General features: G+C 42.4%; 3 protein-coding genes across 4 annotated transcripts in view; 1 reads left to right on the top strand and 2 right to left on the bottom strand.

Moving 5' to 3' along the window:
- LOC120412412 (uncharacterized) overlaps nt 1-2,725 on the top strand; it is a 31,604-nt gene extending 28,879 nt beyond the window's left edge. The window contains exons 7-8 of one of the 2 annotated variants that reach the window (XM_039572874.2): nt 93-718; nt 2,310-2,725. In XM_039572874.2, coding sequence (XP_039428808.1) covers nt 93-718; nt 2,310-2,414 — 731 coding nt within the window. In that variant the 3' untranslated portion in view covers nt 2,415-2,725. The remainder of the gene's footprint in view (nt 1-92; nt 719-2,309) is intronic. The other variant, XM_039572875.2, reaches the window with a different exon arrangement.
- Nucleotides 2,726-3,461: 736 nt separating this feature from the next.
- On the bottom strand, nt 3,462-5,828 carry LOC120412431 (uncharacterized protein K02A2.6-like). Its single transcript, XM_039572890.2, has one exon. The coding sequence runs from the start codon at nt 5,826-5,828 to the stop codon at nt 3,660-3,662; it is 2,169 nt and encodes a 722-aa protein (XP_039428824.2). The 3' UTR covers nt 3,462-3,659.
- A 1,374-nt stretch (nt 5,829-7,202) lies between these two features.
- LOC128093289 (uncharacterized protein K02A2.6-like) lies at nt 7,203-10,046 on the bottom strand. The gene has a single exon (XM_052709535.1). The coding sequence runs from the start codon at nt 9,733-9,735 to the stop codon at nt 7,408-7,410; it is 2,328 nt and encodes a 775-aa protein (XP_052565495.1). The 5' UTR covers nt 9,736-10,046; the 3' UTR covers nt 7,203-7,407.
- Between the last annotated feature and the right edge of the window lie 5,324 nt (nt 10,047-15,370).

Genomic DNA, 15,370 nt, shown 5'->3' with positions numbered 1-15,370 from the left:
AGGGTTTTCTTGTGGTGGCTTCAGCTGATCGTTGCACTGTGATTAACCATAATACCATGCACTTCATCCTCATCCAATCATGTTCTGTGTAGCAACCGACTGTAGCTGTCTGGAGATGGACGCCCAGATCAAGAACCTCAAGAAACAGCTGACCATCAAGGACTGCCAGATCAACACCCAGAAGAAGCTTGCCTCGGCAAACCCGCTCAAAAACGACGTCGTAGAGCTGCGAAACCTGCTTAAAGATCGCGAACGCGACATCCTCCAACTCCAGGACGAGATTCGAACGCTATCCCTAGCCACAGCGGACAAGCGCTGCAACACCTGCATCCGCCAGCAGCGATTGCGAGGCTTGCGCAGCGACAAAGCCGTTGGAACCGACCACGAGGATTGCACCAAGGACCAAGACCAGCAAGCGGAGCCGGGTGCGTCCAAAAAGCTCGAGGAAGCGCAGGAGGAGCTTCGCAAGCTGAACGACAAGTACCAGCAGATGAAGCGCCTGTGTCGGATCCGCAATGAGAAGATCCAGGACCTGGTGGGCAAGGAAAACGAGAGCAGCGTGGCGAATCTGAACGTCCAGCAGGAGGTTTCGCAGCTGCAGCGGCAGCTCAAGGAGACCGAGGACAAGTACGCGACCATGCAGCGGATGTACCAGAGCAAGTGCAACGGTGCTTCGGCGGTGAAGGTCGAGCGGACCGTGCAGACGGAAACGAGAAATGTAAGGATTTGAGGGTTTGAGCGAGGTGGTAAGATGGCAATAAGGGCGAGTTTGAGTAACTTATTAATTCTAGTACTACACTTCATACAATGTCCCTTGAAAAGCGTTTGTGGTAATGGAGCACCTGCAGTCGAGCAGTTTTTGACAGTTCCATAAGAAATACATTGTAGAAAAAAGCAAAAACTGCTCGAGTGGAAATGCTCCATTAATGTTGTTTTCTAATCTAGTACTACAACACACTATTTAATTCACAATGGAGCATCCGCAGTCGAGCAGTTTTTGACAGTTCGCTCCATAAGAAATACATTGTAGAAAAAAGCAAAAACTGCTCGAGTGGAAATGCTCCATTAATGTTGTTTTCTAATCTAGTACTACAACACACTATTTAATTCACAATGGAGCACCCGCAGTCGAGCAGTTTTTGACAGTTCGCTCCATAAGAAAAACATAGTAGAAAATAAAGTGCCTTATAGAAAGTGGGAACACGAGAAACTAAGAACCCAACGATTTTCTGTAAAAAAATTGAGCACCTCCAAGATCTTACACATAAGGTGCTTTCATTTTCTACTTGGTCCACACCCTTACCAAAAATCATGATTTTTTGAGTTCCAAATCCCACTTTTCATACGAATTTTTCAGTTCTACCCATATAACCATTTTTATGGTTGTAGTACCTGAACTCAAAAAATCGTATGAAAAGTGGGATTTGGAACTCAAAAAATCATGATTTTTGGTAAGGGTGCATAGGATTTATCAAAAAATGAACACCTTCCATTTAAATGCTTGGATAAATTTGAGTGACCAACTGTGAGTAGCATTGCATTTTGAGTGCCTTGTCTCCACTTTCTACACCCTTACCAAAAATCATGATTTTTTGAGTTCCAAATCCCACTTTTCATACGATTTTTTGAGTTCAGGTACTACAACCATAAAAATAGTTATATGGGTTGAACTGAAAAAATCGCATGAAAAGTGGGATTTGGAACTTAAAAAGTCATGATTTTTGGTAAGGGTGTATAAGGCACTTTAGTAGAAAAAAGCAAAAACTGCTCGAATGGAAGTGCTCTATTGCTCAAAAAACTATTTGTTGATCAAAAAGAGTTATTTTTTTATTTTTTTAAGTACACCTAAATTAATTCAAATTATGCAAAAAAATCTAGTACTGCATTTTAAACTGCTCACAGGCAATCTAGTACAACAGTTTACAAAGCTAGTTTATTGTCTTATCGCTCGCATGCATTTTTGAAGACATTTATGAGCAAAAGAATTTAAAGTGCCTAAATGAGTTGAGTTGTAGTTGATTGCAGTACTAGATTGAAGATCAAAAGTAAAATTTCATTTTATTTTAATTGTTTAATTTATAAACACTTATGAATAAACATTGAGGTTGGGTCTGCTTTTATGCAGTGTAAAGTTTTGTTAAAATTGCAGTACTAGATTACTTTTTCTAAAACTTTCATTCATCGTTTTTCGTGTTTTACATGATTTTCATGTGGCTTTTGTTACCTTCGTCGGCTTATTGTAGCTCTACAACTTGATGTTTAAACGTTGACATCAACTTATTTTCACTTTTTTCCACCCATTTTCACAGGACGATATGGAAATGCTGCGTACCAAGTATGAAAAGTACAAATCGATGTCGATTGCCCTGTCGGAACAGGTGATGGAGCTGAAGCGGCGGGTACCGTCCAAATAGCGAGCGGTGAAACAAGTACTTTGACCTCTAGTCTGCACTACTATACAACAAACAAAAAGTAAAAATTCCGCCCTTTCCCCCTTTTTGGAGACCCGCTTGTGATATTGGTCGTGCACGTGTGAACGAAGAATTGAGTGAATCGTTGTTAAATAAGCTAGATTTTATTGTGTGTAGAATACGGTCTAATCAATACTCGGCAGTTGACGGTGGTATCCACGATGAAATTGGTGATGTTACGCATTTAGATTCGCGATACCGCTGCCGTAATAATTTATTCATATTATACAATAAAGCATTGAAATATTATTCGATCAACAGTTTATCAAATTGGAAATCTCGTATCTCGCGAACAACCTTCATCCTTCAATATCACAGCCAAAACTCTGTTTGTTTTTGACACAAAACCAACGCAAATGTTGCACATCTCAAGTAATATTTGCACAACTGGTTGGAATTTTCGCAAGTTGCTCCGTTAAATTACCCCGTCACCGTGCACCGAGTAATCAGTTTAGCTCCGAACGTCCGCCTTTTTTGCCACGATGAAACTGCTGGCCTTTTTAGCCGTTTTGCTGATGGGACTGTCCCTGGTAATGGTGCCGGGTTCGGCGAGTCCCGCAGACTGCCCCCAAGTTACGCGCAAGCCACGCAACGCTACCACCTACAAAATTACGAGCGACATGCTGCAGATGATCCAGGACCTGGCCAGTGGATAGTGATGGTTTGAATGTGGATTCAAAGATGAATAAATGGTTTTGGGAGGAATAAGTGGTTAAGTTTAATTGGACGATGAGAAAGCCAGAAATTGTCTTTATTTTTCACAAAAAAAGACATAAAAAATTTCCGCGAAAATCGGAAATGAATTTGACCTTTTTATTTTATTTGGCTCAAACCTTGACATGGCTACTTAATGTTTCATTTTGTCTTGTGTTGCAGCGGGTGAAACAAAAACAGACAGAAAAAATAAAGTTTTCAAGGTCTCACCCAAACAGCCTCCTTTTCTCCTTTTTACTCCTTCACTTTCTGTTGTAATAGTGAAACGCGAGGTGGTACTATACAACAAACTAATTACTTTTATTACGGTAAAACTACAAATTAAAATATTTCCGCGTGGTGTAGTTGTCGGCTGTCGGGCGAGTAATGACAGCCAAGCTCGCTTCCGCTCGCTGGCTGGTGTTGACAGCTGTTGACGTCCGGGCGACCCTGTCGCAGAGTGTGGTGCAGGGTGCCCACCCAACACCTCCCCCTTTAGTATAGATGGTACGGCTCGTAGCGACTCGGCGCTTTCCGGTTGCGGACTGGTCGTCCGGCAGGAGCCACCGCAGGAACAGCTGGCGATTGGGGTCGTCTTGGACGACGTCGCTCGGGCGGCTGCATCAACTCGCGGAGGAACTCCTGCTGCAACTCGTTCAGCTGCTCATCCTCAGGATACGTCAGTGGGCTGTCCTGGTACGGCAGCGAAGCTTCCGGTGAACCCGCCGGTTCCGGAGACTCCGATGGCCCGGGAGGTTTGATGCCCCACGTGTTGAGTAGCAGATCCAGTGGAATGGTTGGTTGAGACTCCGCTTCAGTGGCGTCAGCACCTCCGTGGCGCTTGCGCAACTGGTTGCTGTGGGATCTGATCAGCTGCTGACGGTCTGGTAACCACACGTTGTACATGACCGTCCCGATCCGCTCCACGACCTCACCTGGCACCCAGCTCCACTCGTTGCCGTGGTGAACCTTCGCAAACACTCCGTCTTTGGGCTCGAAGTTCTTCGCCTTGGCACCGTGTTTACGGTCGAACTGCTGATCTTGCTTGGAACTGGAGTCCTTGTAGAAGCTGCTTGGTGGTTTCATCAGCTCGAGCGAGGTACGGATGCGACCGCCGAGAAGAACTTCCGCTGGAGATTTCCCCTCTGGAGCGCTGCGGCACGGTGTGGACCGGTAACACTGGAGGAAAGTGTCGATCGCTTCTTCTAGTTCCTCCCCTCCTGCTTGAATTTTCTTGAGTGTACGTTTAAAAGTATCAACAAACCTCTCAGCTTGGCCGTTGCTCTGCGGGTGGTACGGCGCGGTCTTGAGGTGCATGATACCGTTGACGTCACAGTACCTCTCGAAGTGCTCGCTGCAAAACTGCCGGCCGTTGTCGGAGACCAGCACCTCCGGCATGCCGAATCTCGAGAAGATGTTACGCAGGATGGCCAGGGTCTTCTCCGTGGTGATCCGCCGCGTTGGAACCACTTCCGGCCACTTCGAGAGGGCGTCGACCAGGACCAGAAAGTACGTTCCGTCCACCGGTCCGGCGTAGTCGACGTGCAGCCTCTGCCATGGCCGCTCCGGGATGGGCCACGATGAGAGCGCTGTTTTCGTGTCAGTTTTGGCCACCGCAGCACACTCGTTGCAAGCTTTGATCAAGTTGGAGATGTGATCATCGATGTTCGGCCAATACACGTAGTTCCGCGCCAGCGACCGCGATCGCTCGATGCCCGGATGGCCCTTGTGCAGCTGCTGGAGCACCCGCTTCTGCAGCTTCTTGGGGATGATGATCCGCTCTCCATACATGAGACACTTGTGAGCGATGCTGAGTGCCTCACGACGAGCGAAGAACTGCTGGATTTCTGCGCCTTCGACAGCTTTCTTGTTCTCCGGCCAGCCGTGGATGACGTAGTGCTTCACCTTCTGCAGGGTTTCGTCTCCCTCAGTCTCTGCGGCAATCACCTTGTAGGTGACCGGCAAGAATCCCAAAGACTGGCTCACAATGCTGCAGATCGACCTCTCAAGCTCTATCGACGCAATAACAAAATCTTCATCCGGTTTAACATGAGCATTAATCAGGCGAGATAGAATGTCAGCGTGCCCAAAGTGATCGGTAGCGATATGCTCTATGTGGAAATCATAGAGAAGCATCGTTAAAGCCCACCGTTGCAGGCGGTTAGCAGTGTACGCCGGTATTCCTTGCTTCGAACCAAAAATCGAGAGAAGTGGTTTATGGTCCGTTTGCAGGAGGAAGTTGCGTCCGTAGATCATCCGGTGAAATTTGGTCACGGCGTACACCAGAGCGAGGGCTTCCTTTTCGATCTGGCTGTAATTCTTTTCCGCCGGAGTCAGACTTCTGGACGCGTGGTAGATTGCCTTCTCGGTGCCGTCCGGGAAGCGGTGTGCGATGCGGGCGCCGATGCCCACGTTGGATGCGTCCGCGGAGACCACGATGTCCAGACGCGGATTGTAGTGGGTGAGCAAGAGAGGAGACTGCAGGATTTCCTTGAAGCGGTCGAATGAGCGTTGACAGTCGGCCGACCACTCGAACTTGGCACCCTTCCGGAGCAGGTCGTCCAGCGGCTGCCGAAACTTCCGCATCTCCTTGATGAACTTCCCATAATAGTTTATCGCACCCAGGTACGACCGAAGTGACGAAACGTCGTGAGGGGCTGGCATCAGGGTGACCACTCAAATTCCATTTTCAAATTCCCGACTTTTTCCCGACTTTTTTCCAGACTTTTCCAGAATGCTCAAATAATAGGCATTTGTTATCTAAATAATGATTTCAAACAAAAAACTTTCTATAAAAAAGTCAATATTAACCACCGAAAAAAAATCTCAATGGATTTTAAAACAAAAATCCAAATATAGGCATTTTTTGTAATTACAGAAATTAAACAACAAATAAAAAAACTTCAAAAATTGAATTTCATTATTATAATTCAGAGTAGAAACACAAACAATTAGTCTTTGAAAAAATAATCGAAAGTTCAACAATACTTAAAACTTCTATGTTATTTTTTAAATTGCCAAACGTATAGTTTTTGATACTTCGTTTCAACTGGAAATGACAAAAAGTTAAAGATTACTGAACTTAAAATCTCGATCCTATTTTTTTTAAACTTCATCATCATTTTAAATCAAAGAATGATTCAAACATAATTGCTGTTATTATTCATTTAAAGGATTTAGAAAAATGTCAAAGTATTAAAAACAAAATATTTTTACCAAGTTCCCTTTTTAATTTTGTAGGGGAAATATACCATTTCTCAGCCTATTTCTATTATCGGCCTATCAGCACTTTGATCATGAATTACAGCTTTCATAAAGTGTTTTTGACTGTTCCAAAGTAATAAATAGCTCAAACAAAAGTGAGCAAGCAACTCTTCGTTGTTGATACATCTGAAAATGTTGATTTAATAGCGCAAAACGGCAAAAGTGATGAGAATTGGTCGAACGGCTTAGACTGATTAAAATGGGTATATTTCCCCTAATTTTTGATATTGAATTTTCTAATGAATGCTAATTTATCTAGTGGTCAGTATTAAACTGTTTGTTTTTTCAATTAAAATTCAGTTTGATATTATTGTATGTTTTCCCACTTTTTTTAAGCAAAATGTTTGATGAGACTATTTTTTTAAACAATTTTATTGCAAAAAACTCAAAATTTCCTTGATTTTTTTTTTTGCAATTTCAAAATTTTCTTTATGTTTTAAAAACGTAATTTTTTTTTTCAATTTTGGATTTTATGCGATAATTAAGTTTTCCGAAAACTGAAAATAAAGCTTTATTTATGGTAGGTAATTTACCCATACTCACAAAAAAAAGTTCAAGGGTAACATTTGGAAAAAAAAAACATATTTTAAATTACCTAATGAATTTAGTTAAATATTTACAATATAATATTTACAAAAAAAAACATTGCCACATTCAATGTGGAATCTGTTATCAAATATTCAATTTATGTGACAAAATTAAATAGAATCTATTAGGATTTATTTTTATGTTAGTTTTTCATTGACTTTACCTCTTGTTTAATGAACAAAAATAATAGCGATCATTTGATTCATAGAAAAATATTATGAAAATCTGTGTCAAAGACCCCAATATTCATTAAGATTTTGAATGTCTTAAACAGCTTTTCAATACTCAAATATATTGAAATAGTCAAAAGAACCTTAAATTTAAAGAAAGTTACTAAAGCAGAAATGAGTGACTTCAATTTTAAAATTGTTCATAAGTTGAAAAATAATTTTCAAACAAGTATGCTCAAAATTCCCGACTTTTCCCGACTTTTTGACAAAAAATCACAAATTCCCGACTTTTTCCCGATTTTTTGCGGATTTTGGCGAATTCCCGACTTTTTCCCGACTTTCCCGATTTCCCGACTTGAGTGGCCACCCTGTGGCATGTTCACGACGGCGGCAATCTTCTCCGGGTCGGGGCGAATACCTTCGGCGTCCAGCAGCTGGCCCAGGTACTTGACCTGGTTCATGAAGAAGCGGCACTTACTGAGCTTCACGGTGAACCCGTACTCTTGCAGGCGCTGGAAAACCTGCTGAAGATTTAGCTTGAGCTCCTGCCGCGTTCGACCGCCAACGATGATATCGTCCAGGTACGGACAGGTGCGCGGCAGTCCGCACAGCATCGTGTCCATAATCTTCTGGAATGCCCCCGGAGCGTTCTTGATCCCGAGAGACAGGCGGTTGTACTGGAACAACCCCTTGTGGGTGTTGATGACCAGCAGCTTGCGGCTCTCCTCATCGACCTCCACTTGCAAGTATGCGTCGGACAAATCGATGTTCGCGAAGATGGTGCAGTTGGCCATTCGCGCGAAGATGTCCTCGGGCAGGGGTAGTGGGTGGCTGTTCGGCTCCAAAGCGTTGTTCAGCCCGGTCGAATAATCGGCACAGATCCGGATAGAGCGATCCGGTTTCCGCACGACCACGATGGGCGCGGCCCAATCCGCGTACGTGACCGGGGTGATGATGCCCAGATCTTGGAGTCGCTGCAGCTCATCCTCCACGGTGGCCTCCATGGAGTACGCCACAGGCCGCTTTTGCCGGAACACAGGCTTCGCATCTGGCTTCAGGTCGAGGTGAACCTGCGTCTTCTTGCAGACACCAGCGCGATCGCTGAACACGTCCGCAAACCGCGACTTCAGCTCGGCAACGTCAGCGTCTTCGTCCGCACTGGCCACCAGGTTGCAGATGGACGACAGTGGAACATCCCAGAGGCCGAACTTGTCCATGGCGTCGGCTCCGAGGACGTTGAGGTTAAGCTGCGGTCCACTCACGTAGCACTTGCCTTGTTTGTGGACTCCGCCGATGCTGATGGTAGCCGAAAACATCCCAGAGATGTTCAGCTTGTCCCCGGAGGCTGCCCTCGCAGAGCAGTCCGGTGGAACCGTTGGAGGACGTCCAGCTTTCTCCCAGTTCTGATATGAGAGAATGGTGATATCCGAGCCGGAATCTAGTTGAAGCTCCACCGGCACGCCGTTGATGCCGACGGTTGTGTAGCGCCGACCCTGCTGGATGCTGCCGACGGTCACGCTCTTGCTCGAGCGCTGCTTCTGCTGCGGCTTCGGCTGGAACTTGTGCTCCTTCTTGGTCCGGTTCTTTGCTGAGAAGCAGGAACAGTAGCCTTCGCGATGTCCCACTCTGTTGCAGTCCCGGCACTTGTGCTCCCGAAACTTGCACTCGTCCATATAGTGCATTCCGCCGCACGACCAGCACGGTGATTTCGGGATGTTGTCGCGCTGCTTGCCTCCGAACTTCCCCTTGGGCTTCTGCTTCGTCTCGGTCCGGACCGCGTTTGTGGACAGCTGCACGGAGGAGGATGCATGGCTCCCAATTAGGACGGTGTCCTGCTTGAGAGTAGCGAGCGATTTGCATTCCTCTACGATCTTCTCGAGGGTCATGCCCTGAGATTCGTTGATCTTGGACAACAGACGCATACGGATGTCTGAGTCCTTGGCAGCCGTAAGTCCACACACAAACACCAGGCACTTCAGTTGTTCCTCGTCGAGCTTCTTCAGCTGGAAGTCCACGCAGGCGCGGTTGACTCTGCAGGAATAGCTGATCAAATCCTCTGACTCGTCCTTCGCTGTCTGCAGACATTGATAGCGACGATGGAAGATCGACACGGGTGTGCCGAAAATGGATTTGAGCTTGTCGACGGTCTCCTTGAACTTGAAGTCCTTTGGAACCTTCGGGAGGATGAACGACGTGTACCGGTCGTGCGCGGCCGGGGACAACTTCCGCAGAAGCAGCCGGACTTTCGCAGCGTCATCGAGCGACGACGCGTCGGCGTCGAACAAATCTGCGTACCGTCCGTACCAGGTGTCGAACGTGCAGCCCTTGTCCGCGTCGTAGACGAACTCCGTGATGTTCGTGGCCAGGGAGTCCAGCACCAGCTCGTTCCGGGGCGCCGCCTGCAGGTTCTTCACCTGTTCGGTGAGCTCCTCCATCAGCGCGTGTTGATTGGCGAGCAGCTGGATGATGGTGTCCTTGAACGGTTGTTCCCCGCTCGCTTGACCGGATCCAGCGCTTCCGGATTTGTTGATTCCCGGTGGGTTGGACATCGCTGCGGGCCACGGAAGAAACGTCCACGTGGAAGCACGGCAACAACGATTTTGCGATTTCCGCCGAAAAAATTGACAAACCGACAAACTCCACAGACCCGTCGCCACTTGTTGTAATAGTGAAACGCGAGGTGGTACTATACAACAAACTAATTACTTTTATTACGGTAAAACTACAAATTAAAATATTTCCGCGTGGTGTAGTTGTCGGCTGTCGGGCGAGTAATGACAGCCAAGCTCGCTTCCGCTCGCTGGCTGGTGTTGACAGCTGTTGACGTCCGGGCGACCCTGTCGCAGAGTGTGGTGCAGGGTGCTCACCCAACACTTTCTACTCCTCTTTACTACTTTTACTTCATTACTTGATCGATACTTTGTACTCCTTCTATATTTTCTACTCTTTTACTCCTTTACTTGATCAATCCTATTTTCTACTTCTTGAATCTTGTGTACACCTTTACTGCTTTTTAATCTTCTTTAATCCTTTTACTACTAAAACTCCTTTATTTCTTTCTTCTCTATTACGCCTAGAAAAAAATGATCACTCTTTTCTACTCGTTTACTCCTTAACCCCTATCTTCTTTATTACTCTTTCTTTCAACTTTACATTTATCTACTCGTTTTCTTCTCTTTGCTCGATTACTTTTCCTTTGCTTACTCCTTGGTTGCTTTATGCTTCGTTGTTCTTTTATGCTACTTTGCTTCTTTAGTCTGTTTACCACATTGCTTGATCACTCCTTTTTCTCTTTATTTGTTTGCTCCTTTGCTAATTTTGTCTAATTTCTCTTTTACTCGATTATTCCTCTCCACTCCTTATTTCTCATTCTTTGCTCTTTTGCTTGATTACTCCTCGTTTCTATTTCTTGCTACTTTAAGTTTCTTTGCTCCATAATGCTCTGTTCCTTCTTTAAGGTTTGGTGTCTTTTACTTTTGGGGCATTGATGGGATAGTTCTGAATTCAGCAAACGCTTAAACCTTTTTTTTTTTTAATTTGTTTTCAGGGCATTTAAATTTACATTTTCATCCATCAATAAAATAAATTTGAACACATTTAATTGTATATTTGCCGAGATAATATCTAGCTATATTAAACTGCCGTTCTACGCATAATTGTCCCATGCTCAAAAAAGTGCAACTGAGAAAAACGCAATTGAAATTTTTCGACCGATTTCTGTGTTTCTACGCATAATTGTCCCATGGGTTCCTATTCGCCCTATGTGTCCCTAATCGCCCCAGCTAGCAGTTTATCACCCTTATTTGTGATCCTCTTGCTATACAACAGGTAAACAAGGCATAATGCTTCGTTAAACTAATGATTCTATGAGAGAAAATACTTGGTGGGACAATTATGCGTAGAAGTTCAACGATGGGACAAACAGACTTGGTGTTGTTTTTGATGAGTTTCCGAACAAAGTACCAGATTTTATGTGTTTTTCTTAAAGTACACATCAGACTAAACTTAAAAATGGCATAAAGTAAAAATCGTCAAAAACTGACATGGGACAATTATGCGTAGAACGGCAGTATAGCTATTTGAAGTTAGCAGTTTCAAAAAACGGGTGCCACGATATCTCAACACTGCTTTGACCAAATCGGATAGAAATTTTGGTGAAGACTCATAAAACCGGTCCTGTGTGCATGACGAAGGCCAATTTTTAAAAAGTTTATTTTTAAAAGAGATAATTTTTTTTTTGTGTTTTTCATATAAAACAAATCGTCAGTTCTAGATTTTTGTATTTCTAAAAAAACAAAATTTCAAAATAGAGCTTCGTCATGCACACGGAATATGTCTTGAGAGTCTTCACCTCTAATTTCAGCCAATTTGGTCAATCGCATATCGAGATGCCACACCCGTAAATCAACTCGGTGTTCCGAGAAAAACGCTCTCAAAGTTTGACAGTCCGCTTTGCGCAGTTGAAACTTAAATAGTCTTCTACTCACTTAAACCATGGATGACATATCTTCATGAAACTTTCAGGAGTGATTGGAATTCATCTTTTTAATGGATTTAATAAATATTTGGAATTATAAAATATTGAGATTTTCTACATGTATGTAACCCCTTAATATGATTTAATCTTATTATAAGCTAATTTTTCGATTGATTTAATAGAGCAATCTACGCACGTATGTATTGCGTGTACGTACACGAAAATAAAGTGAGGTTAAATTTTGTCAGCCAGCAAAATCAAATGATGCACTAGTGTGCGTACGCGAAACGTCATAAAGCTCTATAGCCATCCGCATTGAATAGAGTTATCTACGTGCGCATGTATTGTGTGTACGTACACGAAAAAGATTGAGGTTAAATTTTGTACCAGCCAGCAAAACAAATGGCGTGCTAGTGTTTGTGAGAGCGGGCTTAGATAACTCTATAGAGTTATCTAAGCCCGAGCTCACGCACACTAGCACCCCATTTGTTTTGCTGGCGGGTACAAAATTTAACCTCAATCTTTTTCGTATACGTACACGCAATACATGCGCACGTAGATAACTCTATACCATCATCAGGGGTGACGTTGGGTCTGGGGGGGGTGAGATTGGGTCATACAGGAGCAATTCTTTACCAAACCGAAAATGGATTTTATTTGTATTTTTTGATTTGGTTCAAACTTTGTGGGGACCTTCCCTATGACCAAAGAAGCTTCTTTGTGTCATTGGTTCACCCATACAAGTCTCCATACAATTTTGGCTGCTGTCCATACAAAAATGGTACGTAAATATTCAAACAGCTGTAACTTTTGAGTGAATTTTCTGATCAATTTGGTGTCTTCGGCAAAGTATTATTCTGAGAGATGAGAATGTGAATGCGTGTATGGGGATGCGTGAGTGTATGCGAGAAAGGGATTGAGCCGGCACAATTGATCTAGACAACTTTGTTGTGATCTCATTTGGACAGTGTTGCCAAAGACTTGGATGTTTCAAATAAGAAACTTTTTTATTAATTTCTTTTTGCCCTTTATCTATAAAAACATCTTTCTTAATAAGTATGCTAACAAGTAACATGTATTTCAACATTTGTAAAAAGGTTAACTAATTCAAAATTAGGTTTCTTTTATTTGTTCTTAATATATACTTTTTCAATAGTTCTCCTTGTTCCGGCTCATTGAAGGATGTGTGTGCCATAAAATCTTTCGTTATTATTTTAAATAATTTAACAATCAGTTTTTCAGCTTTGAGTAGTTTGTTTGAGCACGTGAGTGCCACTCACTGAGTAGTGAGCATTGACAGCCACTTATCTGGAATTATAGATAATCTACTATTGCTGGAAATTCTACCCAATTTAGGGTACTTTGTTATTTTTGATTTTTGCATTACAGGCTGTTTTCATTATATTGATGACTTTCAAAAATAATTTAAAGTCTAATTTAAAAATCTTACTCGCTGTAATGTTGAAGTCAAAAAATGTAAATTAGTTTATGTGTGTATGAGAGTGTGAATGAGTTTATTTGTTCTTTTTTATTATTTAGCCCCATAAATATTAAAAACCGCGTAAAATCTACAAAATCGGTCGATAAATCCAAATCATATTTTATCGAGAATAATCGTTATATGGTCATTATTTAATAATTACACCCAAAGGAAAAATATATCTCAAAATCTGCAACATTGGATTTGCTGCAGAAAATGTCATATTTTATAACATTTTTTGCAGCAAGTCCGTAGATCATTTTTGCCCGCGTGTAAAAATTTCAGCGATCTGCAGTTCTCACCAACACATATAATGCTGGCCCGTCCCCGAGCAACACTCCAAAGAGAAGCATATGTTGGTGCTCTTTCACTCACTTTTCATCAAGCGTCCATGGCGCGGTGGTAGCGTGTCGGATCAATAACCAAGAAGTTGATGGTTCAATCCTCGTTCTGTTAAGGGTTTTTTTTGTGAAATACAACCAAAAAGCCGTCGGTAATGTCGATAATTGTCGGTAACGGGCAAAAATGTCATACTCCTATATCGCAAAAAATGCATGAGGACAGATTTCATGCAGATTCTGATATACTTTCATGCCGCCATGCATCACAATCATGCGACTGCCTGTGTAAGTATACGCGTTCTTGATTATTTTGCTTTCGTTAGTTTAGTTCGTTTAAGTTATTGTTTTAATTTCATTACAATCGGTTACGTGGTGTCCTGTTTTCTTTTCGTTTATATTCGTTGATCGTAATAATTTATTCCAACAGGCAGTTTTAGTATTAACTCGGCAAACTATCGATTTTTTGAAGAGTAAATCGTCTTTTATTTACTATTTTTGAAATTTGCTCGCGTAATCTAAATTGTACAAACAGTAAAAATATACTGATAAGTCCAGCCCATAGCACTACTGCTCGGTTGGCACGCGTTCGATTAAACAAACTTTCTAAATAATCAATAATTTATCTTTCCGCAGCCGGCTGCCTAAGATTTAAAAATTTCAACCGATAAACAAAATGCTCATGGTCACATCACTGCCACTCGTGAATCCCGACCTCATACCCATCTACTAACCCCCTCAAAACTCATGTGATACTTTGTCGGAGAAGCAGTCGATTGGGCGGTCTCTATCACTCAAGTATCGGACTAACATTCCCATCCACTTCCCCGTGACTCTACCACTGGTCGTGGCCGGCGCCGGTATTGATCAGCATGATAGGGGCCTTTGAGAAGTTGCGAAGCGAGGAAAGATAGCTCCCACTTATCTTCCACGGCTCGTGGATGTAACTTCTGGAGGTCCTGGTCAATAACGGAGTAGCAACTGCGGGTGGGCACCTATGCTATGCTATGCTATGCTAATTTGGTGTCTTCGGCAAAGTTGTAGGTATTGTTGAGGTCTATTGAGAAAAAAAATAGGTACAGGGAATTTTTTTTGGAGATTTTTTAATCAACTTTTTTTTCACAAAAACTCAATTTCCCAAAATATGTATTTTTTTATTTTCGAGTTTTTTTTATATGTTTTAGGGGACAAAACCCGCAACTTTTGAGCCATAGAGAATGAGTCAAACATGGTCAAAAAATCTGCTGCCGAGTTATAATTTTTTGAAAAAATAGTGATTTTTGGAAAAAATTAAACTTTTATGCAAAAACAAATTTGACGTAATTTTTTTTATGTAAAATTGAATTTCCAATCGAAAAGTACTTTACAGATTTTTTGATATTTTTGATTTTTTTGATCTTGAAAACAATATAGCCACCGAAAGTTTGTTTTTAGCGAAACATTTGCAATTTTTCGATTTTTAATAATAGTGTCCATGAGCGACCATTTCTATTTTTTTTGAGCTGTTCAGCAAATTTGCTATAAAATTTTCTAAGAGATATTGAAGATTGGACCTCGGGTTGCTGAGATACAGCCGCTTTAAGAAAAAGAAACACGAAAATTGAAGTTTTCTTAATCTCACCTAAACAACCCACCATTTTCTAATGTCGATAACTCAGTAGCTAATGGTCCGATTTTCAATGTTAAAACATGTATTATAACATGCATTATAACATTCGTGAAATTTGCCGATTCCGATTTTCTAAAAAAAAATTTGAATCAAATTAAATCTAGACTAGCATTTTAAATAGGCGTAATATTCAATGTTTTGGAATCTGAAAAAAATCATCATCATCATCGGTGGAACATCTTTTTCACTACTACACTTGCAAGTGTAACGTCACACGATG

The sequence above is a fragment of the Culex pipiens genome, chromosome 3 (assembly GCF_016801865.2).
Source record: "Culex pipiens pallens isolate TS chromosome 3, TS_CPP_V2, whole genome shotgun sequence".
NCBI classification, from domain to species: Eukaryota; Metazoa; Arthropoda; class Insecta; order Diptera; family Culicidae; genus Culex; species Culex pipiens.
The sequence above is the reverse complement of the archived record's forward strand: the minus strand, read 5'-3'. Positions and strand labels throughout refer to the sequence as shown.

Coding starts and splice junctions, on each gene's coding strand:
- LOC120412431 (XM_039572890.2), bottom strand. CDS start 5,828: ATGCCAGCCCCTCACGACGTTTCGTCACTTCGGTCGTACCTGGGTGCG.
- LOC128093289 (XM_052709535.1), bottom strand. CDS start 9,735: ATGTCCAACCCACCGGGAATCAACAAATCCGGAAGCGCTGGATCCGGT.